This window comes from Uloborus diversus, chromosome 3 (assembly GCF_026930045.1).
Source record: "Uloborus diversus isolate 005 chromosome 3, Udiv.v.3.1, whole genome shotgun sequence".
NCBI lineage: Eukaryota > Metazoa > Arthropoda > Arachnida > Araneae > Uloboridae > Uloborus > Uloborus diversus.
The window spans coordinates 41198390-41215512 of NC_072733.1; the positions used below are offsets into that span (position 1 = coordinate 41198390).

The 17123-nt window shown below is 33.7% G+C and overlaps 1 protein-coding gene across 1 annotated transcript in view; it reads left to right on the forward strand.

Moving 5' to 3' along the window:
- Positions 1–1614: 1614 nt before the first annotated feature.
- Positions 1615–17123, forward strand: part of LOC129218631 (chordin-like protein 1) — a 145136-nt gene continuing 129627 nt past the window's right edge. Inside the window, exon 1 of the mRNA XM_054852951.1 lies at positions 1615–1740. Within this exon, the coding sequence (XP_054708926.1) occupies positions 1725–1740 (16 nt within the window). The 5' untranslated portion in view covers positions 1615–1724. The remainder of the gene's footprint in view (positions 1741–17123) is intronic.

The following is a 17123-nucleotide window of genomic DNA, read 5'->3' on the forward strand; positions in this document are numbered from 1 at the left end:
TCCAGACGCATCATATAACAGAAAAAGCAACAAAGGCAGCTTAACTGGAAAACATAAAGTGTAATATAAAATTCTGGATTAATAAAAATGTGCGATATGCGCGCAAACAAGTAAAATTGATTGAAGGTGTACAGTCAAATAAAAACAAAAATGATATTTTGTACATTTTGATAATATCATATTGACTAAATGTGTTCTTTTCTTAAATTCATTAATTAAATTTTACATGATACAAATACTGAGATATTTTTTACGCACCTGCAAGCGTTATTCCATGCATTGAAAATCAGAAATATGCCTCAAAAATTTAGTCAAGCGTGTTTTCACGCTTTGAATTTTGAATAAAATGTTAGCACAGTGGGAGGTAAAAAGCCATTTGAGTTGTTTACATATTACAGTAGCGTGTTTTGTTATTTTTTTATATACAAAACGCCAGATACTAGGAATACTAAAGTCAAAACAGTACGCTTCATTCCTGCCATCTTTCATTTCATTCATAGAAGGTTAGGTTTTATGAAATTGATCATTATTATTATTTATATTGCACTCCTCCAAATTGAATTTTCCTCCACTAAAAGTATCAAGAAGTATTTTTAAGATCATAAAATAAAAACAATGGATCGCGGATCGCGTAACTTGCTATCTACTAATTACAAAGAATATAGAATGAGAAACGTCAAATCACTGAAAAGTGAAATCAATAAGAAATATTGATTGCTATACAAAAGAAAAAATTAAAAAAAAGTTATCATTAGGGAATTTTTGTTATTTAAAGGGTTAAAATTTAAAGTAGCAACACATAACATTTTCTTTAATAATTCATATCATACGATCAAACTAAAATATTTCTGATAAAATTTTATGATAATAGAAAATACTTTTAGAGTTTTAAGTGTGTGTGTGTGCGCGCAAGCGCACTTTTGTGGGTGTACAAGTTAAATACCTACAGTAGATCGGCCAGTAAATGAACACTAATGAGGAAATGAGGAATTTCATTTTTAAAATTCATACTATCACAAAAAAAAAAACTACCATTTGGCATGATGTATTGAATTATTTCTAAAAAAAGTGGGAGAACTTTTACCGTTCAATGTCAGATTTTTCTTTTTTTTCCTTTTTTTTTCTTTTTCTTATTCTCTTTTCTTTTTTTTTTTTGCAAGGGGGAAATGAAAAAAAGAAGAAAAAAAAGGACCAACCAAGTGATTGAACACTCCCAACCAGTGACCAACAGAACATTTCATAGTCGTTTTCTCTTTAAAAATATAAGTTACCATACATAATTCATCTAAGAAAATTCTTTCGAAACTCTTTTTTTTTAAAATTATGATTTGTTCATCTACTGGTCGGTTTAACTACACCGCATAAAAAAAAAGATCATATTCATCTTAATGTCGCAAAAAGAAATCGTCTGAATTGGCAGCTTACATTCCGAGAGAAGTATACATACATTGTTTTCTAATTCTTGAAACTCCTATTCTCTTTCTAAAACTCCTCCTCTTCCAATCTTGGCAAAGTTGGCGACGTGTTTGTGTTTGAGAGCCAAGCAACCCTATGACCACATACTGGATCAAATCCTACCGGCATGCCAATATATAAAGCGCGTGTTCCGTTTTCTCTACTTCTTATCGGGAGCCCAAATCACCAACTTTGTTGGATCTATCCCCTCTTCCCTTAGCTGCATATTCTTTCAGTCGCATCAGTTTTTGCAACTGGCTCTCTCTCTAATGACTGCGCTAACAAGTAGGTTATTTTTTTGTTGTTGTTGTTGTTTATTTCGTATTTATTTTTAATACAATTTTAGTAAATAAAAAATTTACACTTTTTTCATTGCACCGATTAGTATAAGTTAAAGTATGGATCTTATATGTAAATCTGTTATGAACTTTTAAAAAAATTGGAATTAAGTGCCAGTGTTTAACATTTTTTCTAGATAAATTAATAGTGACTTTTTATTCTCTACTGACATTTCTGACTTATCCATATTTTAAAATTTTGTGTTACTGCATTTGAATTGAATTTGTTCATATATTATTATTTTTTGATAAGTGACACATCTATGCATTTAAAGCATTAAATTTCTAATGTAAGTTTTTTCAAAACTGAAACTTAAAAAAAAGTTTTGACAGTTTGTTTAATTTGTATTAAATATTTCTTGAGTTCTAAATTAATCGAGTGCTTCCGGTAGTAAAATTTTTTAATTGAATTTTTTTTCTTACATATACACATCTTTTGTATTGATTAAAACTATTCTCTATTTCTTACTTTCACGTTTTAGTTGATAAAATTGAAATAGTTCTTTCTTCTATAAAGATGTATCAAAATTTTTTTGTCTATATTATTTTTGCTACACTCTTAACAATAGTTTTAAAAAAGTGGCATGAAACATTTATATAAAAAAAAAAAGCCATTTTGAGTTTAATGGGTACTTTTTGTAGTGTTATTGCTTTATGATTTAACAAGTTATAGGTTTAAAACATTTTTTTTATGTTTGAAAAGAAAAATACATTTGAAAAATACTTACTTAAGTGGAAAATATTTTTAAAGAAAATAAACGTTTTTGTGATAGTTCCTGTATATAGTATTTTTATCTTCCCTAATGTGTAGAGTAAAAATACATAGTTCATAGGAAATAGAAGTTAGTATAGAAATAAAAATAACACAGTTGCAGAAATACAATAAAATACTCATATACAAGAAAAATTTATTTTTAAAATGTCACTGAGTTCAAAGAAGTGCAAGAAAACGTGACAGGTTTCGAGTGCGAGTTTAAACGAACTTCATTTTAAAGTTTTATTATTTTTTTTAAATTTGAGCATTAATATTTGGTGTCTTATGATAAGATACAAACCGTTAGCAAAAGTGAAATATAAAACGTCTTTTTAAATTTTTGAAAAATAGTTAAAACGGAACAAAATAAAGGAGATGGAGAAGAGGAAAATAAAAGAAAAGTTACGAGGGGGGACACTTTTTTTTTTTTTTTTTGTTGAATATGTGACAATATATTTTTAATGATTTAGTTTTCATTTATTAATGATGTCTTGGTTTAATAAACTGTTACGGGAGTTCGAATTACTGTTATTATTTTATTTACTTCATATATTTTCTCGGTTGTTTTAATTAAATGGACTTCATGGATTTTATTACTTCCGCAAAGAGAGAGAGAAGGAAGGAGAGAGAAAGAGGGAGAGAGAGATAGAGTGAGGAAAACACACGAAGTATCATTTTATATTAACTAATTAAAAAAGTCTTTTTATCTCTTAGTGTGGGAAAGTTTCATGTGTCTAGCAGTTTTTTCTCACATCCTGAGCATGAACAGGGATAATACTTCAAAGTAAAGTATGCCTAATAAACACTATTTAGATTGTTTCAACATACACTACCAGACAAAAGTTTAGATTAAAAAAAAATTGAATCGTCTGAAATAAATATTAAGATTAAAAAAAACAATATCTAGTGACAAAACTGTTTCAAACAATTATGCATTGATATAGAGAAAACCAAAATATAAGGATTTCATACATAAGAATTGTATTTTTAATTCATGCTTTTTTTTAATCTTTAATTTTGAAAATGAAAAGAAACAAATTATTACTAATGGCAACATTAATTCAAGTTATGGCTTGATAGGGACTGATTTGAGTAAAATTTTACTGTAATACAGGGTTTTTTGCTTTTGAGTTTCTACCTTTGTTCAGGTTTTATGCAATGATAAAATATTAAACTTAAAAATTTTTTGAAATTACATCAGTCGTTTCATTTAACGTATAAGATATATTGAATTTAGAAAAACTTTTTCAATTATTCGCAAGTATTTTAACGAAGTGAAATTAAATTGAAATATGATTTAAAAAAAATTAAAATTCTTGAGTCTATAATTTTGTTTAGCAGTGTAGTTATAATTTTTTACAATAACCAAAAGGACAGACTTATGATTCAAAATTTTGTTTAATTTGTATCGTAATTAGTACTGACATTTAATTTTTTATGATGAACTTAACCAAGGGTTGATTAATTTTCATAAAATAGAGAAACATGCCTATATGCTGATTGCTCTCATTAACAAACCCAAAATTGTTTCTGGCACAGAAAATTGAATATGCGAGCTTTAGTTAGTTACGATCTTTAGTGCAAGAATATGGAATTATGCGAAAATCAAATCTGTAATTATCGGTTTATTCTATAATCGTGATATCTATAGATTGTTTTCTCAGCTGTTTGAATTTTAATCTTCTAGCTGCTTATCCCGCAATTTCTACGGGCAACGCAAATGTAGCAAAATCTGCTAATCTCGCAATTTTCACGTACATGAACTTTGTCACGTATGTTTGAAACCTTATCCCGTTATTTTATAGTTTAAATGTCAGTAATGCATTTCTGAAGTATTTTGACTGGTAGCTTGTTCTTTTTCAAGCCATGTAGCAGTGTGTTGTTTTTTGATTTAAAAAGAAAAAACTGAAACTAGCGGTGGGGGGGGGGGGGGATTGTAAAGAAGCTCGAATTTGTTGCGAAAATTTCGAAGAACGATTTTGCCTTTCACCTTGTTTTGAGATTTATCATACTAAGTGCAATCTATCACGCAATTTTGATTTAATTCAGTACATACACTTTACATTGGTTTTGCATTTAAAACATTCATGTTTTGTAACGACTTCGTTAAGAAAATTGATCAGAAAAAAAGGAGCCAAAGTAATGTTTCATTAAATATTTACTTTGGTTACTTTATGGTATTTTTTATTCACGCTTCTGACAAGGATAGTAATTAAAATATGTATATTTTAAATAAATTTTATAATATTTAATTGAAATAGTAACTCAAGTATTGTTTTTTCCTTTTTTTTTTTTTTTTTGAAGAAGAGGATTTTTTTTTGTTCAGTATATTTCTATTGATATCCCTATGTTCACTGTTCCATAATTGTTAAGTAGGAAAAATGCAAGAAAAAAAAATTATGAGCTTTAAACGCAGTTTCAAGTATCAGAAAAATAATTTCATGTTCCTGGCATTTTGCATGTACAATTTTTCTATATCCCCCCACACCCTTTTCTTGTTGCTTTTATTAATCATTAATTTGAATTATTTCAATGCATTGTCTAGATGTAAAAACTACGCTATTCGTTATGTTGCATGGAGTTATCTTATAATAATTCGTCACAAACCTATTAGTACTTTAATTGTGCATTTTAAAAATGCTTTTGAAAATGGTATACAATATCATGCGATATAGCGACGGATCTAATTTTCTATATGCTAAATAATCAGAAGAGCACATTTTTACATGAAGAAGATAAAACAATTTTGAACATAATTTACATTGATTTAGTTTGATTAACAAAATAATTTAAAATCTTATGGAAACTTCAGACTCCTCTGCAATAGATCTCCACTTATCTAGATGCAAAGCAAGTTTTTCCCCGCTCTTGATTTTCAGTTGTTTCAGGTTCTTGTCGACATTATCAATTGAGGAAGTGGGAAGCAAACGGATGTATAAGTGGCAAAATTAAAAATTTGGAGTAATGACATTTTTATCGTTCATAATATAAGAGCACCCTTGTTTATTTTCAGCCATAGTTGAAGTTGTGAGATTTTTGTCGAAAAACAAGAAGATAGATTTTGCTTTAAAAACTTATTGTGGTTATTCTGACTGCTCACCTCTGTGAACTTGAATTTCAGGGATGTAAATTAATGTGAAAAAAAGAAGTGAGTATGTTTTCATATGCTTAACATGTGCTGGTTGTATCAACGAAGAAGAAAAAATTTTCCCTCAAAAATGTATCTATTATACCTATATAAATAGAAAATTCCTCACCTCCGTGACAGTCCTTATCAATATCATTATTTCTCAGGTGAAAATAAATGATGAAGGGGGAATACATCAATAATAGGCATTCTACCAAAATTATAAATTGCCAGTATATCCTCAAATTTACTAAATACTATTTTTAACATACGTTTGACAATACTAATTAACCCGTATTTTAATTAAGAGAGCTGAATATTATGTTCCCACTAATCATTAAAATAGTTGATCGTTTGCACAATTAACAAAACTACTACTTTGATATTAAATTGGTCTCGGTTTTTAAATAATAAAGGATTTTTTCTTTTTTTTTATTTCCGTGAACAAGGCATTTTTTAATTTTTTTTATTTATGAGTAAAATGATTGAAACTTAAGTGGGCCATTGTTCATGGTTACTTCTAGTAGGTAACACTTGAATGTAAAAGTGAAAAAAAAAAAAAAAAAAAAAAAAAGAAAACAAAAGGTTTCGAAATTGAAAAATATTTGCGTTCGAAAGTTACGCTTTCTGGAGAATGTGATGTGTATACAGCTATTTAAAGAAAGTACAAATTTTACACGCTTGAGAGTCGAAAACTATAAAGCGAGGTATCATCCGTAATGTGCCTTAAAATATGAAAATTAAAATTTTAAATTACGCTGAGAGTCCAAGATCAAGAGTAGATACCTTGCGATGAGTCAATCGTTTGCACTAGCTGAAAATTTAAAAAAAAAAAAAAACACACACACACACACACACACACACATTGGGTGAATGATTTTACTTCTGAAAAAAAAACAGAACTTGCATGAAACCTTGATTTTTTGACAAGTCTCGAAGTATCCTGAAAAAATCTCGAATTATCCTAGATTCGTAAAGTAATGAGTAATAATCTAATCTTAATTTTAGAAATTTATTAAGTTTTAACTTCAGTATATTTGAGAAGGTTAAAAATTTATAAAACGCAACCTTAGATTTTCCCACCAATATTTGAGGTAGGCGAAGGAAAAATTAACTTGTAGTTTCAACTCTACAGCATTTATAGAAGGGGGAAAAAATCAAAACGTAAAAATGTAGTGTTTACTTTTTCTGCCAGTGTATTTGAGAATCGTACCAAAAAAAAAAAAAAAAAGAAAGAAAAAATCAAACAGGCCCTCTTAACTTTCTCCGCCGGTATCTTTCGTAACAGACATATACTGCCACGAGAAGGTTTAAGGGTGGTATCTGCAGAGATGAGTTTCTAGGATGCTTTAAGAAACGTGTTTTGGATTCTGTAACAACAACAGGGAAATGTTTTTAACTTGATGTTTTTTTCTTGCTTTATTTTCAGCAGAAACCAAGTAAGCAAGCTTAGTACAATAAAGCTAAAGTAGACAAAAATTCCAGAAAAAAAAATGTAAATGAAAAAAAAAAAAAAAAATGCACATTCAGTCGGATCCCGACTTATGCGAGGGATGCGTTCCAAGACTCTTCGCGTAATTTTCGCGTTGTGGAAAAAGACATTGTATATGATTCTTTATTAACATACCCAATTATTTTAGACATTTTTGAGCACCTTTCAAACTGTTTTAAACCATTTATAAATTATATATTACCTTTTTTTACATAAAGAGCTGAATTTTTACTGTATTTTTTAAAAAGCTGCGTTATTCAACATAGAATGTTGGTGCGATGCACAAAATCAATGCTCAATGGGACGACATAAAACAAAACGATACGGTTCGTACAGTATGTAGCAATAATAAACGCTGCACTATAGTAGTACTGTACAGTAGATACAATTATAGTTACATTTATAACTTAAAAATTTGAAGATGATTTTTTATGCTGCGCAATCAGATCGTTAGTCTAATAAATTTTTAAATAGAGTAGCTTCGCATTTACTTTTATAACGTTTCCGTTCTTTCGTTACACCCCTCTTTCAGGGTCTCTATAATCCACAATGTAAGAGCAGCTTCCCATTTCATACTGTTTGCATTTTGCTTAGACACTACTCTGCGAGTTTCATATTAAAACTAAATTCTGAACATATACGGATTGCCTTTTTCTTGAATTTTAATTGCACGTATGGAAGGTTCACTCATACCTAATTGTTGAGCTACTTTCGATTCACTTTTTAGTTGTTCAAGCGTATCAAAAATCTTTACCTTTTCTTGAATTGTCGCAACCTTTCGCTTCCCCCCCCCCATCTTCACTTACAAACCGATGTTTAGACTAGTGCGGTGTGTGGGAACTTGAGCAGTCAGTGATGCTAAAAGGATGAAAGTGCATTCACGAAGTCAATATTTAGTAATCAATAAGGAAGTAGACAGCACCACGATTACCTTTAAATATTTTCGTGTTGTGAGCGAGAAATTCGCTTTTGCTCTAAAATTCATTGCTCGTGAAAAATTCGCGTTATAGCCATTTCGCGTAAGTCGAATCGCGTTGTAGCGGGAGTCGATTGTACTGTCCTTTACCTTCCTACGGCAGTATAAAGCACAATTTAAAAATTTTCTCCTTTATAAAGAGACAAAGAGATTTGAGAGAGACAAAAAAATAAATAAATGAATAAAATAATATAAAAATAAATAAATAAACGCAAATTCCCCCTTCTATATTTTAGAACTGTAATTTGTTTATTAACTGCAATCCTTTCATCAGTGTCTACTAGTGATGGGCATAATCGAGTTCTCATAATCGAATCACTCGATTATTCAAGATCATTCGAGAACTCGATTATCACTTCTCGAGTTCTCGAGCGATGAACTTCTCGAGTACTCGATTATCACTTTTCGAGTTCTCGAGCGATGAACTTCTCGAGTTCTCGATTATCACTTTCCGAGAACTCGAGCGATCAACTGCTCGAGTTCTCGATTGTCACTTTCCGAGTGCTCGAGCGATCAACTGCTCGAGTTCTCGCTTTGAACTTCTCGAGATGTTGAGTTCTCGAGATGTCAATCACTCGAGCAGTGTTTGATAATCGAATGAACCTCTCAATATAGTTGACTTCTAACAAGGGTGCCCACCTATGGATGGGGGGGGGGGGTCATGGCGCAGATTGTGCTATTGACATTTTTAGGGGGGTGTTTTAAAGGGTATTTTTCTCATTTTTTTTTGGGGGGGGGAGGTCTCTGCGATATTGAGGGTGGGGGGGGGGGCTTGATCTCAGGGCGGGTGGGCACCCCTGCTTCTGAAATGTTTTAGTTGCAGGGGCGGATCCGTCATTTGGGGTTCAAAGGGCTGGCTTTGAAGAGTTAATGATTTTACTTATGAAGAATGAGCATGGTTTTTTTCTGTCTTCCGAATCAATTTGCATTGAAACCTTTTAACCCTTCCCCCAGAAAGACAGGCTGCGCTGAGGAGCCCACAGGGGAGGTGGGTCATTGCGCAGACTGCGCCATTGAAATTCCTAATGGACGTTAGTCTTTTTTATTGAGTGTCCTTCTGGAGGGGGAGAGAGGATCCCTAATTTTAAAAAGTGTGCCAGCACACTTGAGGAATAGATACCCTTGCGATCTAAATGGTATTACAATCAAATAATTGCCTTTCGAATGTTTCATTCGAATAGTGTTATAATTGAATGTATACTGTTGAATGCTTGATTATCAAATGATTGTTTGGGATGCCTTGGTAGTCTAATGATATGTTTTGAGCGAAAGGTGTTAATGAATGAACACATGGACGGGTCTGTGGGAGACATGTGTTGTGTGTCCCGGTGGTGGAAGTAAAGGTTGGAGGCGCTAATAAGGTTCTAACTTGAGAGGCATTGAAATTATAGTTCCGGTAAAAAAGGGGAATACTTAAGTTGAAAACCTGAGGGGACGTCTTCCCCCTTACGTTTACCTTCGACTATACTATTGGGTAATGATACAAGTGTAATGGGCAATAACAAACGTTTTAGAGCCCAAATATACAGATCACTGCAGACACGTGTTTCGGGGTTTCAAGGAACCCTTTTTTCAACGCAAAATAGTGAGATTCTGGATGTAAGGACATTACTGGATGTCTTTACGGACCATTCATCAATTACGTAAGGGTCCCGAGGGGGTGGGGTTGGAAAAATGTCTACATACTTTTTTTTGGGGGGGGGGGGAGGGGTTCAAACGCATTCTTACGCAGTATTTTCCAAGCCGACGTTTCATTTGCGTCTGGAAAATAAAAACGTATTAGGATGACTGTTTTTTATTTGTTTTACGAAGAATTAATAATGTAAAACATAATAAAAGAATTGCACTATTGTATAGCATGTTTTATTTTTAACTACTATCGCATCATATACAAAAAAAATGTCGAAAACACATTCAGTCTAGATTCCAACTTTTTAGTAAATATTTCATCACACAAAAAGGTTTAATTTAATAATAGTGAATGAAATTTCGATTCCAGTGATATTAGATTAGTCATTTCATTATTTCGAAAAACGAAATGGAATCTTACGTAAGAATAGGGGGAGGGGTTTGAAAAACCTTACGTACCCTTACATGGGGGGGGGGGGGTCAAAAATGGCCAAAATCTTCCATACGTAACAAAGGAATGGCACCTTATATGTAAAAGCTTAATATTTTGTTGAAAAAAATGTACCTTAAAACTCCAAAACACGTTTCTGCAGTACTCTGTATACATAAAAAGTAGTCGAAAACTTTGTACTGCATAGTGAATAAAATATGACAACGTATACTAAAATATGACAACGTCAATTTGTACTTTATATACGTTGTCATATTTTATTCAGTACTCTGTATATTTGGGATACAATACGTTTGTTATTTCATGTTACTTCTCGGCACAAAGGTACTTAGTTATTTCTTATAAAACAAGTGGTTAACTTCTCGTGTAATTCATTCCTATGGGTGAAATAAGAGGGGAGGGGAGGGGAAGTTTTGACGTTAACTGCGGGATTGTAATTTTTAGGGGATTTTGTCTCTTTTGGGGGTATTGCTCTTGGGGGAAGAGCTTCATAGGTGGTGCCCTTTGCTCTTGGAATGGATAGATTTGGAATGATTTTTAAAATCGAATGATTGCTTTTCTCTTGCTTTATTCGAATGGGGTAATAGTTGAATGTTTGGCTTCGAATTTTCGATAATTGAGAGATTCCTTAATAATCGAACGATATTTTTAGAATGAAAATTGTTAATTATCATATGAGCGAATATATGAAGGGGCATGTATTGTGTGAGTGGCGGATACAATGGAGGGTCGTGGGGGTCATGACCCCTCCCCCTAAACTCTCGACAATAGTATCCGTACACATTGTGTTCAAACAATTTATGCATAAAATGTAAACGATGACAGTATCTTATCTTTTCAATACATCAATTATTTTTCAAAGAAAATATTTGAACTACTACTTTGTTTTATTGCGTATGATATTAATATGCAACGTTTATCCCCAATTATGTGCCTTAATCCTGACCGATTTGGGGCTTTTTATTGGCCCCCAAAAAAGTTTCAGAATTTTTTCGTACCTAAAACGGGAATTTCGTTCATGGGGGAGGGCTTTCTTCAGCATGACCCCACCCCCCTTCAAATGGCTTTCTGTATCCGCCCCTGGTGTGATCCGGTGGTGAAATCTTGAAACAAAGGATAGAGAAACGCTTTCCATACTGTTTTGAACTTGACTAAGATTAAATACGTACGTATGTACAATTTTTATGAAAAAGTGAGGGATAATGATAATATGGGCAGGTCGTTGGGCGACACTAGCAGGTTTAAACTTGAGAGTTGTTAAACTTAAAAATATATTAAACCGGTATCAAGGGCTTCCATATGGGGGGGGGGGGCAAGTGGGGGCTCAAGCCCCCTCTCCCTTCTTTGAAATTAGTACATCCTTGCTTTTAGTACTTTTTTTTTTTTTGCAAAAATGAAAAATTATTTCTTTTCCAGCAATTAATCAATAAGTTATTAAAAATGTCAAATTTTAATAACTCTAATCTGTACTGAAATCGATTTCCATGGGGAAAATATCCTGCTAAACCATGTGGAAAATATCTGAGCCCCCCCCCCCCTTAAAATTTTGCATATGGGCGCCCTTGACCGGTATGGTACAAAACGTGTAATTGAAAATTTAAGGTAGTCTTAGCCCTTTTTCGGATTATCGTTTCTTTTGGCAGGGGGGATTGTCATAAGAAGCGCGCCATTGCTCACAGGGACGGACGGACACCCCTGTCATTCTATAAGGTTTTAGAATCAAATATTGCTTCTCGAGTGCTTTTTCTCGAATGGGGTTACTCAGAGAGCACACTTCGTTGAGTAAATGTTTTAAAGCGATTGTTAACGCTGTGGCAGCCATGTTAAAACGATTATGAAATGTTTAAACGCAAGGTGTTTACAATGCAGTGGTGTTTCCCCCCCCCCCCCCGGGCGATGACACTCATCCCTCAAATGTGACGTTGAACCTCCTAAAATAAATTAAAGCCGCTTAAGTTACCCTCTCCTCTTCAAAATTTCAATGGCGCCGTCTGCGCCATTTACCCCCTCCCCCGCGCTCTCTCTTGTATAATATATGGTTTGTTGTGGAGTGCTCGGTTATCGAGCATCTCGGATGATTTGAAAACCGAATACGTAATCTGCTTTTCAGAGAAACTTGATAATCAATTTTAACCTTTTTGAGGACCAACGCACGGAAAATGAAACGTAGCTACGGAATCTTAAATTCCGAAATGGACCGTTGCGAGCGTAAGCATTTTCAGCAGTTTTGCCTCAACTTTACAAAAAAAAAAATAATAATAATAAAATAAAATCAGCACATTATTTGACTGAAATTTTTTAAGTTGAGTAAATAATATGCTAATCAACATTTACGAAACTATAAGGAGTATGACATAAACAGAAGCGAGTAAAACAAGCAAAATACTTAAATTTAACTACCCGCGCGGAAATAAATGCTACGCACACAAGAAGTCACAAATATCTTGCGTATGGAATTTCAAAAAAAAAAAAACAATGTGTATAAAATGTAATTTTTATTTAAAAATTGGGCCGAAGTGTGGAAGCTAAAATAAATCCCACACGACAAACTTCAATATTTCTTTTTAATGCACTTAGAAACATTTCAACTTCACTCCCTGCACTTTTACTGTTATTGCATATTCCTAAAGTCGACGAATGAAAAAGAAAAATAAAAAAGAGCGGATGAAGAAAGAAAAAAAAAATCATGAAATTCAATGCACTTCAAGCCACACTTGTACACTTTTCATTGCGCCGGGAATCCCAATCCTCTGGAAAACGCAATCACAAATATTTTACCCTCCCTCCTCATATATTAGTCAGATAAATATACTTAACTACTCTCAACAAGAGCATCAAAAAAAAAAAAAAAAAAAAGCAAAGCTATAAACTAGAAAAGAATGAGTACTTTTGCGCAGAGCAACTATTGTGCGTTCATGAGGAGAAGAGACTTCAGAACGCCTTCCCGAAAGCAAAGCAAAGTTTAGCGCGGGGGTGATCGCTACCGCTTTCAATTGAGACAACCCTAAATTTGGCGGGCATTTAAATGTGTAAAAATGTCTTTGTGTTCCTTCCTTTCGTTTCTAGCTTCGCGTAATTGTCGTCTACGGGGAAATCTATACTTTTTAAACTGAAAATTTCAGAACAAAAATATTGTATTTACAAAAAAAGTAAGGTATTTTGTTTTCCGAATGAAACATTTCTATTAAGGATAGGTTTCTGAATTTTGAACGATATCCTTTTAAACACTAACGTCCTATATTCGAAATTGCAAGTGCGCTGATGAAAAAAAAGGGGGGGGGGACAGGAAAACTTCATTGCCACACAGACTGTGGCATTGAAATGCTTAAGGGTTGCGTTCGTTTTGAAGACTTAATATCTCTCTCCATCTCCCTCTCCCTTTTCTTAAAGGGGGGGGGGGGGGGGTGACTCAGTAGCTCTTACGGGTTGGGTCTTTTTGATGCATCTGTATGGATTGTACAAAATTTCAGATCATATAGAGCAGATATACAGTCAGTAGATCTACAGTAGCAGTTATTTTTGAAAAATGATGAAAACATTATTCGAACAAAAGTTTCCCCCCCTCCCCCCCCCCCAAAAAAAAACTTGGTTGAACCAAAGGCGGGGACTGCGCAATTGTTCCAGAAAGGATTTACATGTGAGAAATAAAAGTAAATGAGAAAACAATAAAAAATCAATCTGAAATATTTAAAGCAATTGACTATTAAAATCAAGGCAATTTCTCCAAGTATTGCATGAATATTAATGTTTAGAAATATGTAATAATTTGCGATGCGTTATAAAAAGTGTCTTTGGTTTGAATACTGTTTTAAAATTATAGGTTCATCGGTTGGGTCCGGCTTAAGAGATGACGACTACCCCCAGGGCGAGTATTTTCAAGGCGGGGGGGGGGGGGAGGTAACCAACTTCGTTTCTGGGGGGGGGGGAGGCAGAAACGAAGTTAGTTATAACACTTCAGTACACAGTAGCCTAACGTAAACACCATAAGGATTGTCCATAAAGGACGTTACACTTCACCTTAGCCTCTCGCCTCGTCACCTTAACCTCTCAGGCAATGTTCGATGAACATATTGCTATAACGAACGCTTTTATTTGGACCAAAATATGTGAAGTCATATTTCTTATAATCCCCTCCTTCCCCCTTGAGACTAACTATCCGAAGTTCATGAACCCCGAACCCTCTCTCCCTACCCCTTTCAAGCGTGACATCATTTGTGAACGACTCCTTAGGTTTGCTCTAAGTCACCAAAATCGCAGTAACAATTGTTTTAAGGGAAAAGACCGGCTCCCCCCCTCCTTCCTGGATAGCTCTAGTCGCAATTTGTTTATGATCATGTATGTTTTTAATAAAGAATCATATCGCACTCCGGCAAGGAAAGTGACACAATTCAAAATCTGGGAAAACCGTACCGGCTATTGATTTAAAATCTAAATTTAGTGCTTTTTCTCGACACAAAAACCGCAAAGTTAGCTCACTTAAATGGTGCGGGGGGGGGGGGGGGGCGTAGAAACGATTTCATCAATAATGACACATCATTAAAATTTCATAATTTGGAAGAATATTTTTCGAGCTTAAAGTATGCATTATGTATCTATACTTCAAAAACTAATTAATAAACATCACATAATAAGTTGACTGCTCATATTGTAATGTTTGAGACTAAATCACTTAAAATTACTATTGCGTCAAACCTTAATTTTCTCCATTGCTGTTTTTTTTTCTTCTGGTTGAGTCAGTTTCCTTGCCAGTGTGGGATATGTTGAACAACTGAATAGGTTGACTATAGCAACGTTTCTCGATAAAAATAACGCATTTTACATTCAGAGCCAAGGACGGATCCAGAAACTATTCAAGGAGGGGGCGATTGATTTCACACCCTTACCCTTTTATAAATTCGCAAACCTCCGCCCCCCCCCCCTTTCCAAACACCATGAAAGATCGTCTCATTTCAGTTATTTTGGGAAGGGGAGGGATTTCCTTTTCTACAAAATTGCGGAGGAGTGTACCAAACCCCAGCCCTTACCTTAACGCCGTCAAAGGTGCCCCATTAAAGTTCCTCTTTTTTTTGGGGGGGGGGAGGGGGGACTTCAATTTTCCAAACTTTCCTGAGAAGAGCCCTTGAATCCTATAACCCTATTTAATATCATCTAAAATCTTCTAAAATTGAGTTTTTGGAACTTTGAAATACTTCCTATACAAAGTTCAGATCTCTATCAGTAATGTGTTAAGAATAAGATATGTGCTACACTTTCATTTTCCAGACAGCAAGAGCTTCGTCAAACTATTGAAGATAGGCTAAAACAATTTTCAACTTCAGTATCAAAGACATGCCGTGGAAGAGTTCTGCATCTCGACTCAAGGAAGTGGGGATCGCCCCCTCCCCTTGTATCCGTCCTTGTTCGGAGCTGTATTAGAATACGGGCAACAAACTTTTGCTTATTTTATGATCCCCACACGTAACGCTCTTCCGTAAAAGTACTGGAAGAACTGAATTACTTTTAGAGTAATCGAAAAAACTTGGAAAAAAAAAACATATATTTTTTCGTATTTACAAAAATAAATAGGTTAAAACAGTAACATAAAACGTTGTGTCAGGCACTTATTCAATTATTCTGTAGATAACCATATTGGCATGTGAAAAGCTTTAATTTTTGTTTTGTTAGTTTTTTCATTTCTGAAGAATAAAAGCCATATTGAAAAAAAAATAGTACAAAAGTATTGAAATGTCTCACACAGAGTGCAACTTACCTACTGAGGCTTCCAAAATTGTTCGTAGGCTTTAAATGTGTATGGTTAAAAATGAAGTGCCTAGGAATCGAAATAGTAGTGCAATACTTTTTCATACTGTCTCTACATGATTACATCAAATTAACATTTTTTTTTACAAAATATTGACTGTTTGAAACGGGCCAAAAATGAGGTGACAGAGAAATATTTTCAGAGAAATTAGAAATTAAAGTTATCGTCTGTCGTTTTCTTTCTTTCTTTTTTTTTTTGTTATTTTTTCAATGCGGTGATAGTTAAAAAATCTTTTGGCATTAATTTTTGCTTGTTCACTTTACAAATCTACGTATTATTTTAAAAATGACGCGTATTCGCAAAGTTACAACAAACACAATTCGAAAACGCATTAATTCTTCATTATATTCGAAGTAAAACAGTTCGAAATATTGCAAAAGTAGTTCATTTATCCCTAAGCACTGTGTAATATTTAATAAACGCTTTAAAGAAGAAAATCGGATCGAAAATAAGGTGAGAAATGGTTGACCAGCAAAGTTAACAATATGCGATTAGAGTTTTATAATTAGAATACCTAAGAAAAACTCACGTTTGAGAGCTGTGAAAGTTTCAGCAGAATAGAAGGAAAAATTTTCCTTCCAATTTCACCTGCAACTGTTCACCGTGTTTTCAGAAAATGTTTACTTAGCGTGAAAGACGGAAAGTTTAGGATTTCCTTCGCAAAATCAATGATAAATTAACCCAAAACGTATAGAAATACACTGCAAATCTTAAAATACTTTTAAGTCGAACAATTGTCTTAGTAGCACACCTTTTTTTCGGGAAAGAAGGTGGGAGGTAATTTCTTAGAAAATTATAGAACACTCGTCTTCTTACAGCGCGATAACGATGACCAATTGCAACCTTTCTCAGTGTTGGTCTGAAGCCTCATCCCCAAAAGACGCATATAGAATCTTCCGATACCACGTGTTGGGGGCGTGGCCAAGTCTCAACTAGTGAAAAACGGACAATATTCCCCTACTTGTTTACATTATTAACTTCGTGTTTGAGAGCCCGAAACCATTCGAAATAATCACGTGATAACTGAAAATCATTAGCTTAAATGCATAACCGTTCGAATAAATTACTCAGTCGCCCAAATGCCGAGCTCCTAGTTTCTGA